Source organism: Stylophora pistillata, chromosome 12 (genome assembly GCF_964205215.1).
Source record: "Stylophora pistillata chromosome 12, jaStyPist1.2, whole genome shotgun sequence".
In the NCBI taxonomy this organism is placed as follows: domain Eukaryota; kingdom Metazoa; phylum Cnidaria; class Anthozoa; order Scleractinia; family Pocilloporidae; genus Stylophora; species Stylophora pistillata.
The window spans coordinates 7,230,001-7,244,855 of NC_142530.1; the positions used below are offsets into that span (position 1 = coordinate 7,230,001).

A 14,855-nucleotide genomic window follows, 5' to 3' on the forward strand; every position below is an offset into this window, starting at 1 on the left:
GTCTATATGTCTTTTGTATTCCATTTTGATTAGATTCTTGACATTACATTAAAATTTTTATGAAGAATGAATATACATGTAGCATTCCAGATCACCTCCAATAGTGAAAAGGTCAAGAGTCTTTGGTGTTTTGATTGTTACTAGGAATGAGGCTTGATTCTCCTCTGCCCCCCTCCCCCCCAATAAGTTACAATGTATCCAAGATTTTAGAGACAGGATTATTTAAAATAATTTGAAGTTAAAATCAAAGTTTATTTTCTTTTGGATAGGTGCTCTTTTAATTGAGAGACCTGCTGATATTGAAGAAGGTGAAATATTCTTATTCAAATGAATAAAGGCTGATAGTTTTTAAAGAAACTGTTTGGGGCTGCGTCTGTGGGGGTAACAAAATAATTTGGATATATCAACAAAGTTGAAATGGTAAATTGGCCACTGTAACGATTACAAAAGCTGACGTTTCTATCGTTAGCCCTTCGGCAGAGCGAGTGGGGTTACCATTCGCTCCGATGAAGGGCTAACGCTCGAAACGTCAGCTTTTGTAATCGTTACAGTGGCCAATTTACCATTTCAACTTTGTTGATATACCCAAATTATTCTTATTCAAAGTAACATCAATTATTGTAGTTTTTAAATTGTATTAGACTAATTCAAGACTTAACTATTTTATTATAATAAAATTGTGATGTCATAACAGACAAGTTCATAACAAATTCTGGTTTTCATGGAATTTCAGGATTTCCACTTCAAGCACCACTAGTTTATCATTATGGTCACACATCACCAGGTCCCAATGAGAAGCTTTACAACAAGCTATCCAGCAAAATGGCTGAAGTCACAAAAGAGAGGTTTGACAAGAATAAGAAGGGTAGGTCTGCCTTATACATTTACATAATACAGTACATGTAGTTAACTCATATGTAAGTGTGTAAATTACTCCAGTGCAGATACAAGTAAGATAAAGTCTGTTTATGAACCAAGTGGCCCATTAGGCCAGTGCTTTACTCTGGTTTCCTTAGCATGAAATGACTGAGAGTATTTCTACTCCCTCCTGGATGAGATGCAATCCATTGCAGGGTTACCTCCTGGCTTTAAATTTGCCATACTTGTTTAAACACCTGGGTGAAGAGAGACACTGTGAGTGTAAAGTGTCTAACCTAAGAACACAGAACAATGCCTAAAAACACAACACAACGTCTCTGCCCCCCTTCTCATGCATATACATGTTCAGTAAATTCTTACATGTAGTCGTTTGGTTTCAATGAGAACCAGGCCTCCCTCTGAAGCAGACGATTTGGTGTTTCCTTTGCATTCAAGGGTACTGTGCATTATCATGCAATAACTGAGATTTGATCTTGAAATTTGACTCAATCTTATTCAGGCCTTGTACAACTTGTGATGTTACAACTGATTAAAAGGGTTTGTCTTGTTGCAGCTCGAGTCAGTGGATGTATTATCAACACCTGTGGCTGGGTGACAGGAACTGGTTATAGAATTGTGGTGCATGCTGCTGAAGCATTTGAAGGTTAACAGTCAACGTGTCTTCTAAAGTAATGTCTTTTAAGAACAATTTACAATGGAGTGTCAAAAGGAACCTGGGATCACTTTGGTTTTACTTAACTTGCCCTGTGATTGGTCCAGAAAACTTGTGCCATCCTCTTTTTGAATCAGATGCAAATTAAAAAAAAAATTCCAGATTTGGTCATTTGCATTTTCCTGGGCTTCAAGCAGTTTGCTTATTTTCACTTTGAGTTCTAATTGGCTAATGATAATGTAATCATTGTACTGATTGGTCCCTGTGATAACTTTGGTTTTGGTTTTTTGACACCAAGAAATTACACTGGTGAGGTGGTTCAAAGGTGTTGAATGATTGTAAGTTTGCAACCTCAGAAGTGCCGGTTGTGCTTTACCAAGTGATTGCCTGCCAAAATTCTAGCCAGTGATCACTGCTTTTTCATGCGGTAAATTTCACCAGTGACCAGTGCTCAGCAACAACCCTGCAACACTCAATTGAAGACTGCTCTTAGTAATGTGGTATACCATGAACAGTTTTTCATCATGATACTGTAGGTTGTCATTGGTTGTCATTTTATTTATATTTGGATTTTACCTTTTCAGTGAATGTAATTGTTGTTCTTGACCAAGAGAGACTGTACAATGATCTAAAGAAACAGTTTGGCAGCAAGGTTCAGATTGTGCATCTTCCAAAATCTGGTGGGGTAAGTGACCTGTCTAATCTTAATAGAAATTATTTATAAATAAATAATGACCTCCATAATTCTTTAAAAAGTATGGTGCACTTTATGTAGCTTGGTTAAAGTGAATATAAAACCTTTTATTATCCAACTCTGCTTTGTAGAGTACAAATAACACGTGAGATGAGTACACATTTCATGCGATATTTGTACTCCAGAAATATCCACGAAATTTGCCTGCAATGAAATAACAATTTGGCGTGTTGGATAGTGTTGTATTTTGACTCGCCCTACATACTTGTCAAAATACAGCACAACTCATAAAAATACTCGGCGATACTACACAACAAACGTCTAATAAGATTTATAACATAACCAAAGTAAAGCACGCACTCTGATTGGTCAATTCAACGTCCACCATTTGCCTATGGGTGTATGCTGCTGATGAGAGCAGATGCAAAGACTAGTTTTTCATGTGCACTTGTTTTTCTGGTCATGTAAGATTTGTTAAATAAAAGAAAACTCTTTTGCTACCATGTATCAATGTTATATTATAATAAAACAAATGGTAAATGCTACAGCACAGTGTACACTATTGAGTTATGGTGCACTTGGGAGGTTTGCTAAGCACTCAAGAAGCCAGAGTCAGTCTTGGCTATCGCCTCGCGTGACTCTAGCACTTCTTTCATGCTTAGCAATCTCCTGTGTGCATCCATAACTCAATAGTGTACGCTGTGTTGTGTTTACCATTTGTTAAATATGTATTTCTAACTCATAGGTGGTGGTAAGAAGTCAAGAGACTAGAAGAGAAGGAAGGGATAACAGAGTTAGAGACTACTTTTATGGAATGAACTCCAGTTTTTATCCGCACATTTTTGAGGTCAAATTTGCTGACATAAAGATTTTTAAGATTGGGGGTAAGTTAATAGTGTTCAATGCAGTGTTTTCTTGAATTTCCTTTTTTTTGTTTTCATTTATGAGCAGTGAAAATGGAGCACTATGATACTGTTATCATTACGATTATGATATTTATTATATTCAACACTCCTTGACCCCTTAGAGTGACCAGTATGTAACTTCTGCTTGCAATGTCACCCCTGAATCACACGTGAAGGTGACGAGAATAAAGGAAATGATCACCAACTTAAAGAAGCTCTAGATTGGTACACCATTTCTCCTCATACGTATTGTGGGAAATTTGCAAAGATCAGCATGGAGAATAAGCATGTTACTGATTTTAGCTATTCTTAAGGGTTAAAAGGATGTTTTTGTCCTTTTTAGTTTGTTTGTTTGTTTAATTTGCCTTTATTTCCTAAACATTTCAGCTCCTGCTGTTCCTGATTCATGTCTGCCACTTGGAATGGCTCCAGACCAGAATGAAACCAAACTGGTCCCAGTACAACCAGGTATGCCGGTACAATTATTGCAGATCATAAGGTCTACAGCCACTTAATGTAAATTTTTCATTCTAAAAGCACTAGGGTATTAACAAAACTATTTTATCAAATAAAGATTGTTCAAATTGCAGAGACCAAGTATGTGGGTGGGTTTACTAGTGTGCAAGTGAAAGCAAGTCACATGTTCCAATGACTGTACTTGTAGGTATCAAACTGGAAATGACTTGACACCTTGTCCATTTTAGAGGGCTGGGTTTTTACTGCAATTTTTTTTTTTAAGCGTACTTTTTGCTATGTCACGTGTTCAATCCACCATGCTTGTTTGATCAACTTCATAGGATATATATAACAAGTTTGTCCTTTTTCTTATAATTCAGGGACTTCAGTTTTATAAAAACACTGTCCAGCTGCGCAGTTCTATATAATCACCCCTCAATTATTAGCCAGTTTGCCCCCAAATCTTTGATGGTTATGTTACTAACTAAAGGGAAATGAGTAAGGAGCACACTAGCTACCATCTTCTAGCATGAGAATAAGGTCAAAGTAAAGACCTAAAAATTAATAATAAATTAATGTAGTTGTCTCAACTGTTGGAAACAAGCTCTGACTGACAACAAAGGACTGTAAAAAGTGGCTGATGCAAGTTCTTCTCACCCATATTTTTACAGGGCGTGATTTAAAGCACTGTGTTTTGGCATTGAGTGCTGCTGAGTCATTAGAAGAAGGTTTAGTTACAACAAACACAATAGGCTTTGTTGTTGTGTAAGTGCAAAGTTCTTCATAATTAAAACATTCCAGTACATGTGGATAAGCCAGGATTCTCAAGACCCATCATATTTTGTCATGGAAATTTAACCTGGATTGCTTTTCGCTGGAATTTGAACAATCCCACTGGGTGAATTTAGAGTTTGTTTCAATATTGTACAGCAACAATGCTAGTAACCAACTGAATTGTCCCTTTTAACCACATAACCGGCTGTCACTCCTACATGTTGGTTAAACCTACTTATTTCATTTCTAATGTACACTTTTGACTAAGTTATCTCTTACAAGATCCACCATATTTTCAAGAAGAGTACGACATTTTTTAATTTCGAAGACATGTTTCGATGTTACGAACATCATCATCAGTTACAGAATATTAGAAAAACTGTTAGGACTATATAACAACTAGGCGAAACATTCTGTAACTAATGATGATGTTTGTAACATCGAAACATGTCTTTGAAATTAAAAAATGTCGTACTCTTCTTGAAGATAATGATTTGCTTTCTGCTGTCTCAACCTTTTGGATCCACCATATTACAGTTGCTTATCCAATCAATACTTTCTTTCCACTTTACAGTAATGACGTTGATTTGGAACGTCAGATGATGGTGGCGCTGTCTCCAGCTCCAAGGCCTCTACCAAGAAAGTTCTTTCTGCTCAGTGATGTCAAGTTTATGGACTTCAAATAATTTCAAGAAGCACATGTTATTATATATTTTTTTATAATTGTCAGTGACATGAGACTTGTTCCTTCCATGTCCTATTCCAGTCTGGACTTCAGTTATTTAATTTGTTCATGCAAAAGCATAAGGCATGCCTGTACTTTGAACTCTCTGGCTTGTCTGTGGATTTGGACTACCCATACCAGTTTTGTTTTAGATCTTTCTTTCAGTTTGGAGCACATTAACACCCAAGATCTTCATGTATTGAGTACTGGCATTTTCTCCATATATGACAACCAGTAAAGGACGCTTAGCTTATTTAATATATGCATTGACAAAAATGAACAATGGAATCGAGAGTTTGTGCCATTCACACATAATTATGTGTACATATGTATCAAAGAGGAAAAAATCTTTCTTTCTTATTACAGAGATCAAAATTTATCATCTTTCTTAATCTACCGACTCACATGACTTGTTCATTAAAGATTGCTGATCGTTACTGCATGCTAAACACGAGTCACATACAAACAAAGACATAGCTAAGCTTCACCATAGAGTGTTCTGTAGCTCACTGCTAGAGCATTGAAGTGTGAAATCTAAAGTCTGAGCCTCAATTCCTGTTGGGAACTCAGTATTTTTTTTTGTCCCATGCATGCGACAAGATGATCTTTCTGTAAAAACACTTAGCTTTAAATATCTACACCTTTTACTGTATTTTCTTTACCAACCCAAGAACTTTACAATTTTCTTTTAGTAAATTTACCTTTTATTATGTATATTATCTTGATACATTTGAATGTAATCTACAAATGGCAAACATTAAACCATCATGGTACTTCTTAATGATAGTTTGTCTCAAGAGCATTTATAAATTTAAACTTTTTTAAATGTTTGCTTCTTACCCTTAGTCTAGACACTCCCTTTCACAAATTTAATACACTGTTCTGCTTAACCCACATGTTAAGAGAGTTAAGGGAATTACCAACAAGGGGAAAGACCTAGTATATAAGTAATTCAATTTCATACACTGTTATGCTTAACCCCTATGTTAAGAGAGTTAAGGGAGTTACCTACAAGGGGAAAGACCTAGTAAACTGTATGTAGTTAATTCAATTTCATACACTGTTACGCTTAACCCCCATGTTAAGAGAGTTGAGGGAATTACCTACAAGGGGAAAGACCTAGTATATACCGGTAAGTAATTCAATTTCATACACTGTTACGCTTAACCCCCATGTTAAGAGAGTTAAGGGAATTACCTACAAGGGGAAAGACCTAGTATTAAGTAATTCTCCCTATATACAGCAAAACATTCTTTTGTAGATTAGCCTGGAGAATTTACCCTCTGCCTGATAACCTTGTCTATTCTTAAATACATAGTAATCTTCTCCATCACTGCTGCAAACGTGTTTGCTCCCTTTGGAAGAAGATTCACCCGTTGAAGGCTCGTTTCCAGACATGGCGGACCATATAAATATAAACAATGCGAAAGAAAAGACCCACGCTAGTGAGGTAAATACAACCAGTGATGTCAGGAATCGTTTTCATTCGTTCCCAGGGCCCGGACATGTTTTGAAGCCAAAATGCGGTTTTCAACACTAAAAAAGACAATTTTTCACTTTTTCTGGCAAAAACAAATTAGCCCACGATAATCAGCGTGTTTCAAACCACTAAATTATGAAAAAATCTCAGATATGAAAATTTCTTTTCAGTGGCACTTTAACCTGTTGGCAATATAACATGACTTGGACTCACAAGGAAAAGTTACTTGTTAATAACTTCAATCTAGAGATTGAGAGTTTGTTACCTCCTTGTTGATGTAAGCAAAGGCTGTAATGCCTCTAGTCAGGGCTATTGTCTGTTGCTTGTTTAGCAAGGAGTGGCAATTTCACCCTGAGACCCCTAAGATTGACTAGCATCTAATAATAATGGCTCTACAATATAAGTAAGTAAGTAACTTCATTTAACGAGGGTAACACATGACAGTGCCAATGAACTGATGACCCCAATGGTTCTCAAAATATTATTCCTGAACCACAAATTAAAGTCACAAGAGAAAAGGAAATGATCACCAACTTATAGGACTGAGGCTCTTCTTCCGATGCCATGAAGCTCACAAGTAATAAATGACAGTTCATGTGAATTTGTAACTTTCATTAGTTTTATACTTGCTGAGTTCATATCATTGTAACTAAACACGTTTGTTGTTTAGAATGCTTAATAAAGACTTTTATTATTATTATCAAGTAACACAGGCCAAACTTACACAACTTAGTACCTTGTTGGTTGTATTGAACATTTTGGACTGAAAAATAATAAGTTGCACAACAAGCTAAGAGAGTCAATTAGAACAAGGATAATTTAATTTTTTCAACAAGTGTAATATGCACTTGAGTCTCCACAATACTACTGATATAACTAATAATATTTTCTCTTGCCACCCTAAGGTGAGAGTCTTTCATAAACCCATCCATCTGCTCCTTTCTTTGTTAAATTTTCATCAAGAATTTCATTGGCTTCTTGTTTGCGGAACACAATTCTGTCATGGAGTCTACTGGATTGTCCTTGCCAGAATTCAACTTTGTCTGGGATTACTTTAAAGCCACCCCTGAAATATATATACAACAACTCTGTGAGGCATTATTTGTCTGTGTAATTTATCAAACAAGACTAGTATTGCTTAGAAAGAAAGTAGACCATGTTTGAAACACAATGCCATGCTCCTTTCGTGAAATATTACTTTTTTTCCGCCCCCCCAATCATAAAATTCACACCTTCAAGTTGCCATATTATACCCTGTGCTGTTTTGGATGCTCAAATTTCAGGCTCACAGAACCAGTACATGAACATTTTCTGCTATTGATACAAATGCTTCAAACCAAAACAACAAACAAAACAAAGTTTAGTCAGAGAAGATTTAAATTGAGTGTTAATTAACCCTTTCACTCCCAGGAGTGTCAGTGATTAACATGAAACTTCTCCCTATTATATCTATACATTCTCCAACAAACAGGTAATGAGAGTTCTGACACTTGTCAAGTAGAAATTGTTATTCTGATCTCACATCAAATTCTCATAACAAATGAACAAGGAAATGTGTGGCAGCAAGAGGGGAGAATTAGCAATCTGATCTTAGGTACTAAAGGTTAATGACACTCCATGTAGATATGCTTCACTGTGAAGTTGCTACTTACCAATGATCTGGTTTGGGAATCAGTTTTTGTTCATCTGCATATTCCTCTTTGAGTTTGTTTTCTTTTACTTCCAAAACCTTTAAATCATGAACATCACAGAAGTGCTAAATCACAGAACTGCTAAAACATGTTACGTTAATATATTAATGGAGTCTGCCTAGTGCATGCTGCAAACCATGACAGCAGGAAATTAATAGAATAGGTAACATGTATTAAATGTGTGTCAAATTTCTTTCAGTGCAAAACTTTGCTGCTTTGTGCACTAACTGCATCCTTGGTGCTATGAATATACAACCTACTCTTCAGGAGGTTTGAGCCCCAGCCACATTGACAACAGCTCAATAAACTTCATTTGAAAAATACAAACCTTTCTGTTTGCAATAACTGAGCTCTGATTGCTGACAATGGCTCCTATTTGACTTGAGCGAGGACGAGAATGAAAGTACACCTCACTCTCTTTCTGTGAGAGTTTTTCCACTCTTCCTTCTACTCTCACCTAGAGAAACATTTATAAAGGAGATGGTTACAAATTTCACATCAAATTTGATACCCGTCCAATTTGCTCAAACCATAAAGAATGACACTTCCTAGTCCTCACAAAGGGAAGCAACCAAAGATGGATCAAAAGGGAGCCACCTCCTTGAATTCTTTCTGAAGGATGGCAGGGGGTTTCTACACGATGCATGATTACGACCAAAATTAATACTTGGTGCGTGAACTTTACGGAAAGGCCAGTGTGATGGAAATTTGTGATTTGCCTCCTGATATAGATGTGATCTGTGAATTTTTCTTTCAGTACATGATTACCTCAAAATTTCCCACAAACCTTGCAGAAAAGATTTGAAGTTCTCCCTTTCAGATGTGAATTTTTCTGATTGTGTGTGAAAGACAATCAGGACCCCTCCTTTGCCGGCTACCCTCTTTATTGATATTTACAGCTTCACCTCTTTAGCAATTCAGCTTTAAAGGCATTTTTTGAACCACAATATTTTGTTATGAAGAAAAAATACAAAAAAAAAGAAGAGAGATTTGAAGTTCTCCCTCTCATGTAAGTGATGTGTGAATTTTTCTGATATTTGTGCACAAAAGGCAATCAGGACCCCTCCTGGCTTAGCTACCCACTTTGTGGAAATTTACAGCTTCACCTCTTTAGCAATTCAGCTTTGGAGGCATTGAGAGCTATGAGGTTACTTATGTAAATCTTACCCACAATATTTTGTTGATGGAGAAAAAAGATACAAACTACAAAAAGTAATGAGCAGATGCAAAATATAGCAGTTTACATGTCTTTTTTGAAGTTGAGTAAATAAAAGCAAAACATGCATCAAAAAAGCTTGCAGTTTTACCTGTCGGTGCAAAGGGTCCCAGTAGAATAACAATGAAGCATAAGGATTTTCTTTCTGAAAGACGAACAGAAGTTAGACATGGTATTCATGTTCATATCTACATTTTGTTACCTTCTAAATAAATGCCATCCTCTTATTGGTTTTAACTTAGCAGTTAAGATGAGCCTATGAACCTCCCTTGGGTAGGCTGCTGTATTTGTACCAAGAATCTACCTTACAGCTTGACTTCTTTGAGATACTGGCATTTCAACCTTAACACTTAACTCCATGTTAGGATATCAGTCATAACTTGTACACCTACTTCAAAATAGGTTCCCTGTTGCCAAGCATCTGATCTATGGTAGATCACAGATGACACCAGAACGTAGGACAGTCGAACCTTGATTATCTGGACTTGTTAGGACTAGACCAAATAGTCCGGATAATCAAGAATGTGAATGTTAATGAGGAACAAAAACTGATTTCATAAAGAAAGTGTAATTCAATCATGAAACAAAACATTTACAAATCATTTTGAAAAAAATATTGTCTACATCTTCACTGTCCATTGTGATCATACCTCTACACATGATTGTGTATCTGTCAATGTAAAATGCAGACTGCAGACTGGGGGTAATATGCAGACTGACGGTAAAACGTAGACTGCGGACTGCAGACCAGGGGTAAAATGCAGACTGCAGACCAGGGTCAAAATGCAGACAGGGTAAAATAAAATATCAATAGCAAAAAACAGGACTTGGGAGTGTTCCGACCCGTATCTCTAATTTATTTTTCAAAACCCCGAAAACTCAAACCAAAAGGCGTTTATTTGCCTTAGTCAAACATATTATCAACCTCGAGTTCTTGAACTCCCCATTTTGTTGAACCAAGTTTCCCAAAAGTGCCCAAACTGATTGTAATGCTATGCATTTTACCTTTGTTTACATGTTGGCCATTTTGAATTGTGCTTTCGCAAATAGGTTTGGGACTGAGTAACTCTTTCAGCATTCAAATTCTCCATATGGCCTTGGAATTGTTTGGAAGACAAGGCAAGCAAAACACGACAGCACACCAACAAGGCAAGGTAAACTTGTAGGTATCGAGCATAGTTTGTGAAAGAAATTAACCCAAATTATCGAAAATTACCATAAGATCGTTGTCCTCGTTTTCCGACATTTTATAGTGCCATGTGACTTGGGGATGATGTGACTTTTATACTGCGTGAAGCAGCCTTTGTGTGTTTCGTGAGTCCTGGCGTGACATTATTTTATGGGTACGAACACTCTTTATTTCATCATTAAGACTTGTTTTTTTGTTATTAATATTTTACCTTCCGTCTACATTTTACCCCTGGTCTGCAGTCTGCATTTTACCCTCAGTCTGCATCTTACCCTCAGTCTGTATTTTACCCCCACTCTGCAGTCTGCAGTCTGCGTTTTACACTGACCGATTGTGTATTAACGTTTGAAATTAAGGAAAAACGTTTTTACATTGGCCTAAAATGTTGAACTCATTTGGCCTTAAAGAAGAACATTGCCTTTACTTCCATTTTCAATGCTGTAGCTTTAAGTAGAATATGGCTACCGATCTTGATCATGACTACTAAATATTCATGACAAAATTGGGACTGGAGAAAAAGTCTGGATAATTGAAAAATCTGGATAATCGAGGTCTGGATAATCAATGTTCAACTGTACAGCTATGTGTCATTAATGATCTTATTACATTTTAGGATCCCCAGTCATCTATTACTAAACAAAAGCACCTCAACACAAAATTTATTTCATTCATATCTTAAAGAAGTAACATTTTGTCAAATAATGGTGATGTCATTCAAGCATTGGTCCTCTGATGGATCATAAGTAAGAACCAATCAAATGCAAGCATAAGTTTCAGTAGTGACATATTCAAGTGCAAATTGGTGTTAAAGAACAAGAGTAAATTTGTAGTCTTTGAAAAGTTTACATGTGCTTAGCTTATTTACACCAAATTACACATTTCAAGAAATCATGCTGTTACTTATTACTAATTTGCATGAAAAACGCATCACAGAAAGCCAAGACAAACAAAATTTTGAGAGCACTTGCACCCTATTTGTAATTTGCATTTGTGCAACAACTTTGCTCCCATGTTATCTGAAAAATGCACTTGCTTTTAGCCAATCAGAAAATGTAACTTTTTTCAAACATATTTAACAACTATTCACTGAAGTGGAGGTGGTTAGTGGTGGAAATATTTACCGAGCCGCGAAACAGGAGATAAATATATCCACCGCTCACCACCGACCCTGAGATGAATAGTTGTTTTAGTATATACTAAAACAGTGAGATAATATCCACCACCATCATTAATTTGAGCAATTTCTTCGCTTGTCACGGATGCAAACTGGGGCACCATTTTTTCCTGAGTTGCTCGGAGGTAAATAGCTAAGGATATTCGAAGTTTGACTAGCCAATCAGAGAGCACCTTCAATGCTATCCACTGTTTTAGTATATAGTAATCTCACTTATCTTATTATTAAAATAAAAGTGCATTACAGTACCCTGCATCAATGCAGCGTCCCTTGAGAGTTACACCCTCTTCCCACCCTCCCCTTCCCCCCTTCACCAGCAATTGTAAACAAGAAAGCATCCAGAACAGTCAGCATAGATTGTACGTTTCTAATTTTGAAAAAAAAAACCCTGCCACTCATTTACACGTCTTGAATAAGTATAGCCTCTATTGTGTTATCTTTGTTCTTCACAATAGAGGGTATTCTTATTCAATGACATGTAAATGAGTAGCAGGGTATTCTGCAGTTTCTCCAATGGAAAAAAAAAAACACAGCAACACTTGTACTTCCAGTAATATTAATGTTCATTGTAAACATTACGTAAGCATGATTACATAATACAGTAAGCTCACCAGTTGCCCTGCCTTTGAACTGTTATAATTAGTGAAAAAAGTGAATCCTGTGTCATCATAGCCTTTTAATAACACCACTCTTGCTGTGGGGCGACAGTCTCTGCGACGGAAGAAACAAAAGTCTGAGAAACAAATTCTATAGGTGAAACCATTAAGAATTAAATATGGCCTACTCCACAACAATGACGTTATGTCTGGCGAGACAGTGCGTTGAAATTATTTGAGAAAAGTGGGAAAAAATCAGCAAAAACCTTCCGCATGTGGATAAAATCATTGCATTCGCTTCTCCAATATCAGGACTTTTCGAGGCTTCTCTGAACCACGCATCGAACTGCATAAAAGGTTCCTTGGCTACGAGATGAGATTCGTCGAACCCTTCAGGCATTTCATAGTTTCTTCTCATGGAAGCAACATCCTCTTTACGCAGCATAGCTGCTAACACACCAAAACTTCTGCTAATTTCAGTGATCCTTGCAACAGCTGAGGTTGTTCTCCAAATTCTGAGCGAAAATGAAGACATCTATCAGTTCTAAGACTGTCACGCTACAACTGACTGAAGGAAGATTAACTGCGCAGAGATCTGGGAACTAATAGAAAAGCTACTAGTCTTCTGCACGGTAAAGGCCTGGAGAAGAAGTTTGACGACTCACATTGCATCAAATAGGTGCCCCTCAACGGATTTAGAACCGTTAATTTCGCTCATCAAACCTCGTAAATGGCACCTGCAGGCACATGAGCAGTAGCCATAATTGTGTCTTCTAAAGAATGCAATGATTGCCTTTAAATGCATCAATGGCTTAGCACCACAGCACCTATGCTTCAGTAAAAGAAAGGATAAACACGATTACGCAACAAGGAATAACGAAGATCTTCACATTAATAAATATCGAACGGCAAGTAGCCAACGTATATTCTTGTATAGAGAAACTAAGATTTGGAACTCTCTAGACACTTCTTTAAGATCTATCGTAAATATCACTACTTTTATAAAGAAGCTCAAGTCTATCTTGATGCAGAAATTTATTAATGAATGATAAAATTGAAATTTGAAGTTGAAAGTTGATTGAAAAGTGATCGTTTTTAGATATATATATATATATTTGCGAACTTTTCAGTTTTTGTAAATTGGCATCGAAAAGTCATTTATTGGAATGTCAATAAAGTTTGTTTTGTATTGTATTCCATCAAAACGCCACAAGGGGGTTGATAATCAATGATTACACGGCAATGATAGCAACTTGGAAATTCCTTGCAAGGAAGAATAGTTGAGAAACATTTATCAAAACTGACACATTAAGCATAATCAAATTTATATTTTTAAAAGACTAACAGGACTTTTTTTCCCTAATGATCATTAAAAGACACGTTTAGCAATTCAGGACCAGCTTTAAAAGTTTTTAGGAGACAGAAGGAAGCCAGACTTGCCTCTGTATGCACCTCTATGTGGCACATATCATCCATCATCATCCACCATCCATCCATATCATGCATATCATCCATCATCATCTATCTATCATCTCGCATATCAGCATCCATCATCATGCATCATCCATCATCCATCCATATCATTCATATCATCCATCCATATCATCCATATCGTCCATCCATATCATCCATCCATATTGTCCATCCATGTCGTCCATCCATATTGTCCATCCATATCATCCATATCGTCCATCCATATCATCCATATCGTCCATCCATATCATCCATCCATATCGTCCATCCATATCATCCATCCATATCGTCCATCCATATCATCCATATCGTCCATCCATATCGTCCATCCATATCATCCATCCATATCATCCATCATCATCTATCCATGATCTCGCATATCATCCATCATCAACTATCCATCATCCATCCATATCGTCCATTCATATCATCCATATCATCCATCCATATCATCCATCATCATCTATCCATCATCTCGCATATCATCCATCATCTATCCATCATCCATCCATATCATCCATATCGTTCATCCATATCATTCATCATCATCTATCCATCATCTCGCATATCATCTATCAACATCCATCGCCATCCATATCATCCATATCATTCATCCATATCATCTATAATCATCTATCCATCATCTCGCATATCATCCATATCATCTATCATCATCCATCATCCATCCATATCATCCATAATCATCTATCCATCATCTCGCATATCATCCATCATCAACTATCCGTCATCTTCGCTCTGACGAGGGGCTAATGCTCGAAACGTCAGCTTTTGTAATCGTTACAGTGGCCAATTTACCATTTCAACTTTGTTGATATATCTAAATTATACATCATCTCTATCACCCCAAAACAGCTGGTTTTAAAACTGTACTAAAGATCTGAACTGATTAGATTTGCATGGAGGAAAATGATGAATGTATACCAGCGTATTA

General features: G+C 36.6%; 2 protein-coding genes across 2 annotated transcripts in view; one reads left to right on the plus strand and one right to left on the minus strand.

Moving 5' to 3' along the window:
- Nucleotides 1-5,870, plus strand: part of LOC111344292 (protein CLP1 homolog) — a 13,207-nt gene extending 7,337 nt beyond the window's left edge. Inside the window, exons 7-14 of the mRNA XM_088741878.1 lie at nucleotides 270-308; nucleotides 734-865; nucleotides 1,433-1,522; nucleotides 2,116-2,216; nucleotides 2,971-3,109; nucleotides 3,518-3,598; nucleotides 4,258-4,351; nucleotides 4,935-5,870. Coding sequence (XP_088598004.1) covers nucleotides 270-308; nucleotides 734-865; nucleotides 1,433-1,522; nucleotides 2,116-2,216; nucleotides 2,971-3,109; nucleotides 3,518-3,598; nucleotides 4,258-4,351; nucleotides 4,935-5,046 — 788 coding nt within the window. The 3' untranslated portion in view covers nucleotides 5,047-5,870. The remainder of the gene's footprint in view (nucleotides 1-269; nucleotides 309-733; nucleotides 866-1,432; nucleotides 1,523-2,115; nucleotides 2,217-2,970; nucleotides 3,110-3,517; nucleotides 3,599-4,257; nucleotides 4,352-4,934) is intronic.
- On the minus strand, nucleotides 5,417-13,027 carry LOC111344291 (pyridoxine-5'-phosphate oxidase). The gene is made up of 6 exons (XM_022951509.2): nucleotides 12,697-13,027; nucleotides 12,446-12,545; nucleotides 9,563-9,616; nucleotides 8,584-8,712; nucleotides 8,217-8,293; nucleotides 5,417-7,630 (listed from the first exon to the last, which is right to left on the minus strand). Exons 1-6 carry the CDS (start codon nucleotides 12,963-12,965, stop codon nucleotides 7,465-7,467), a joined length of 795 nt encoding a protein of 264 aa, XP_022807244.2. The 5' UTR covers nucleotides 12,966-13,027; the 3' UTR covers nucleotides 5,417-7,464.
- Nucleotides 13,028-14,855: the final 1,828 nt, after the last annotated feature.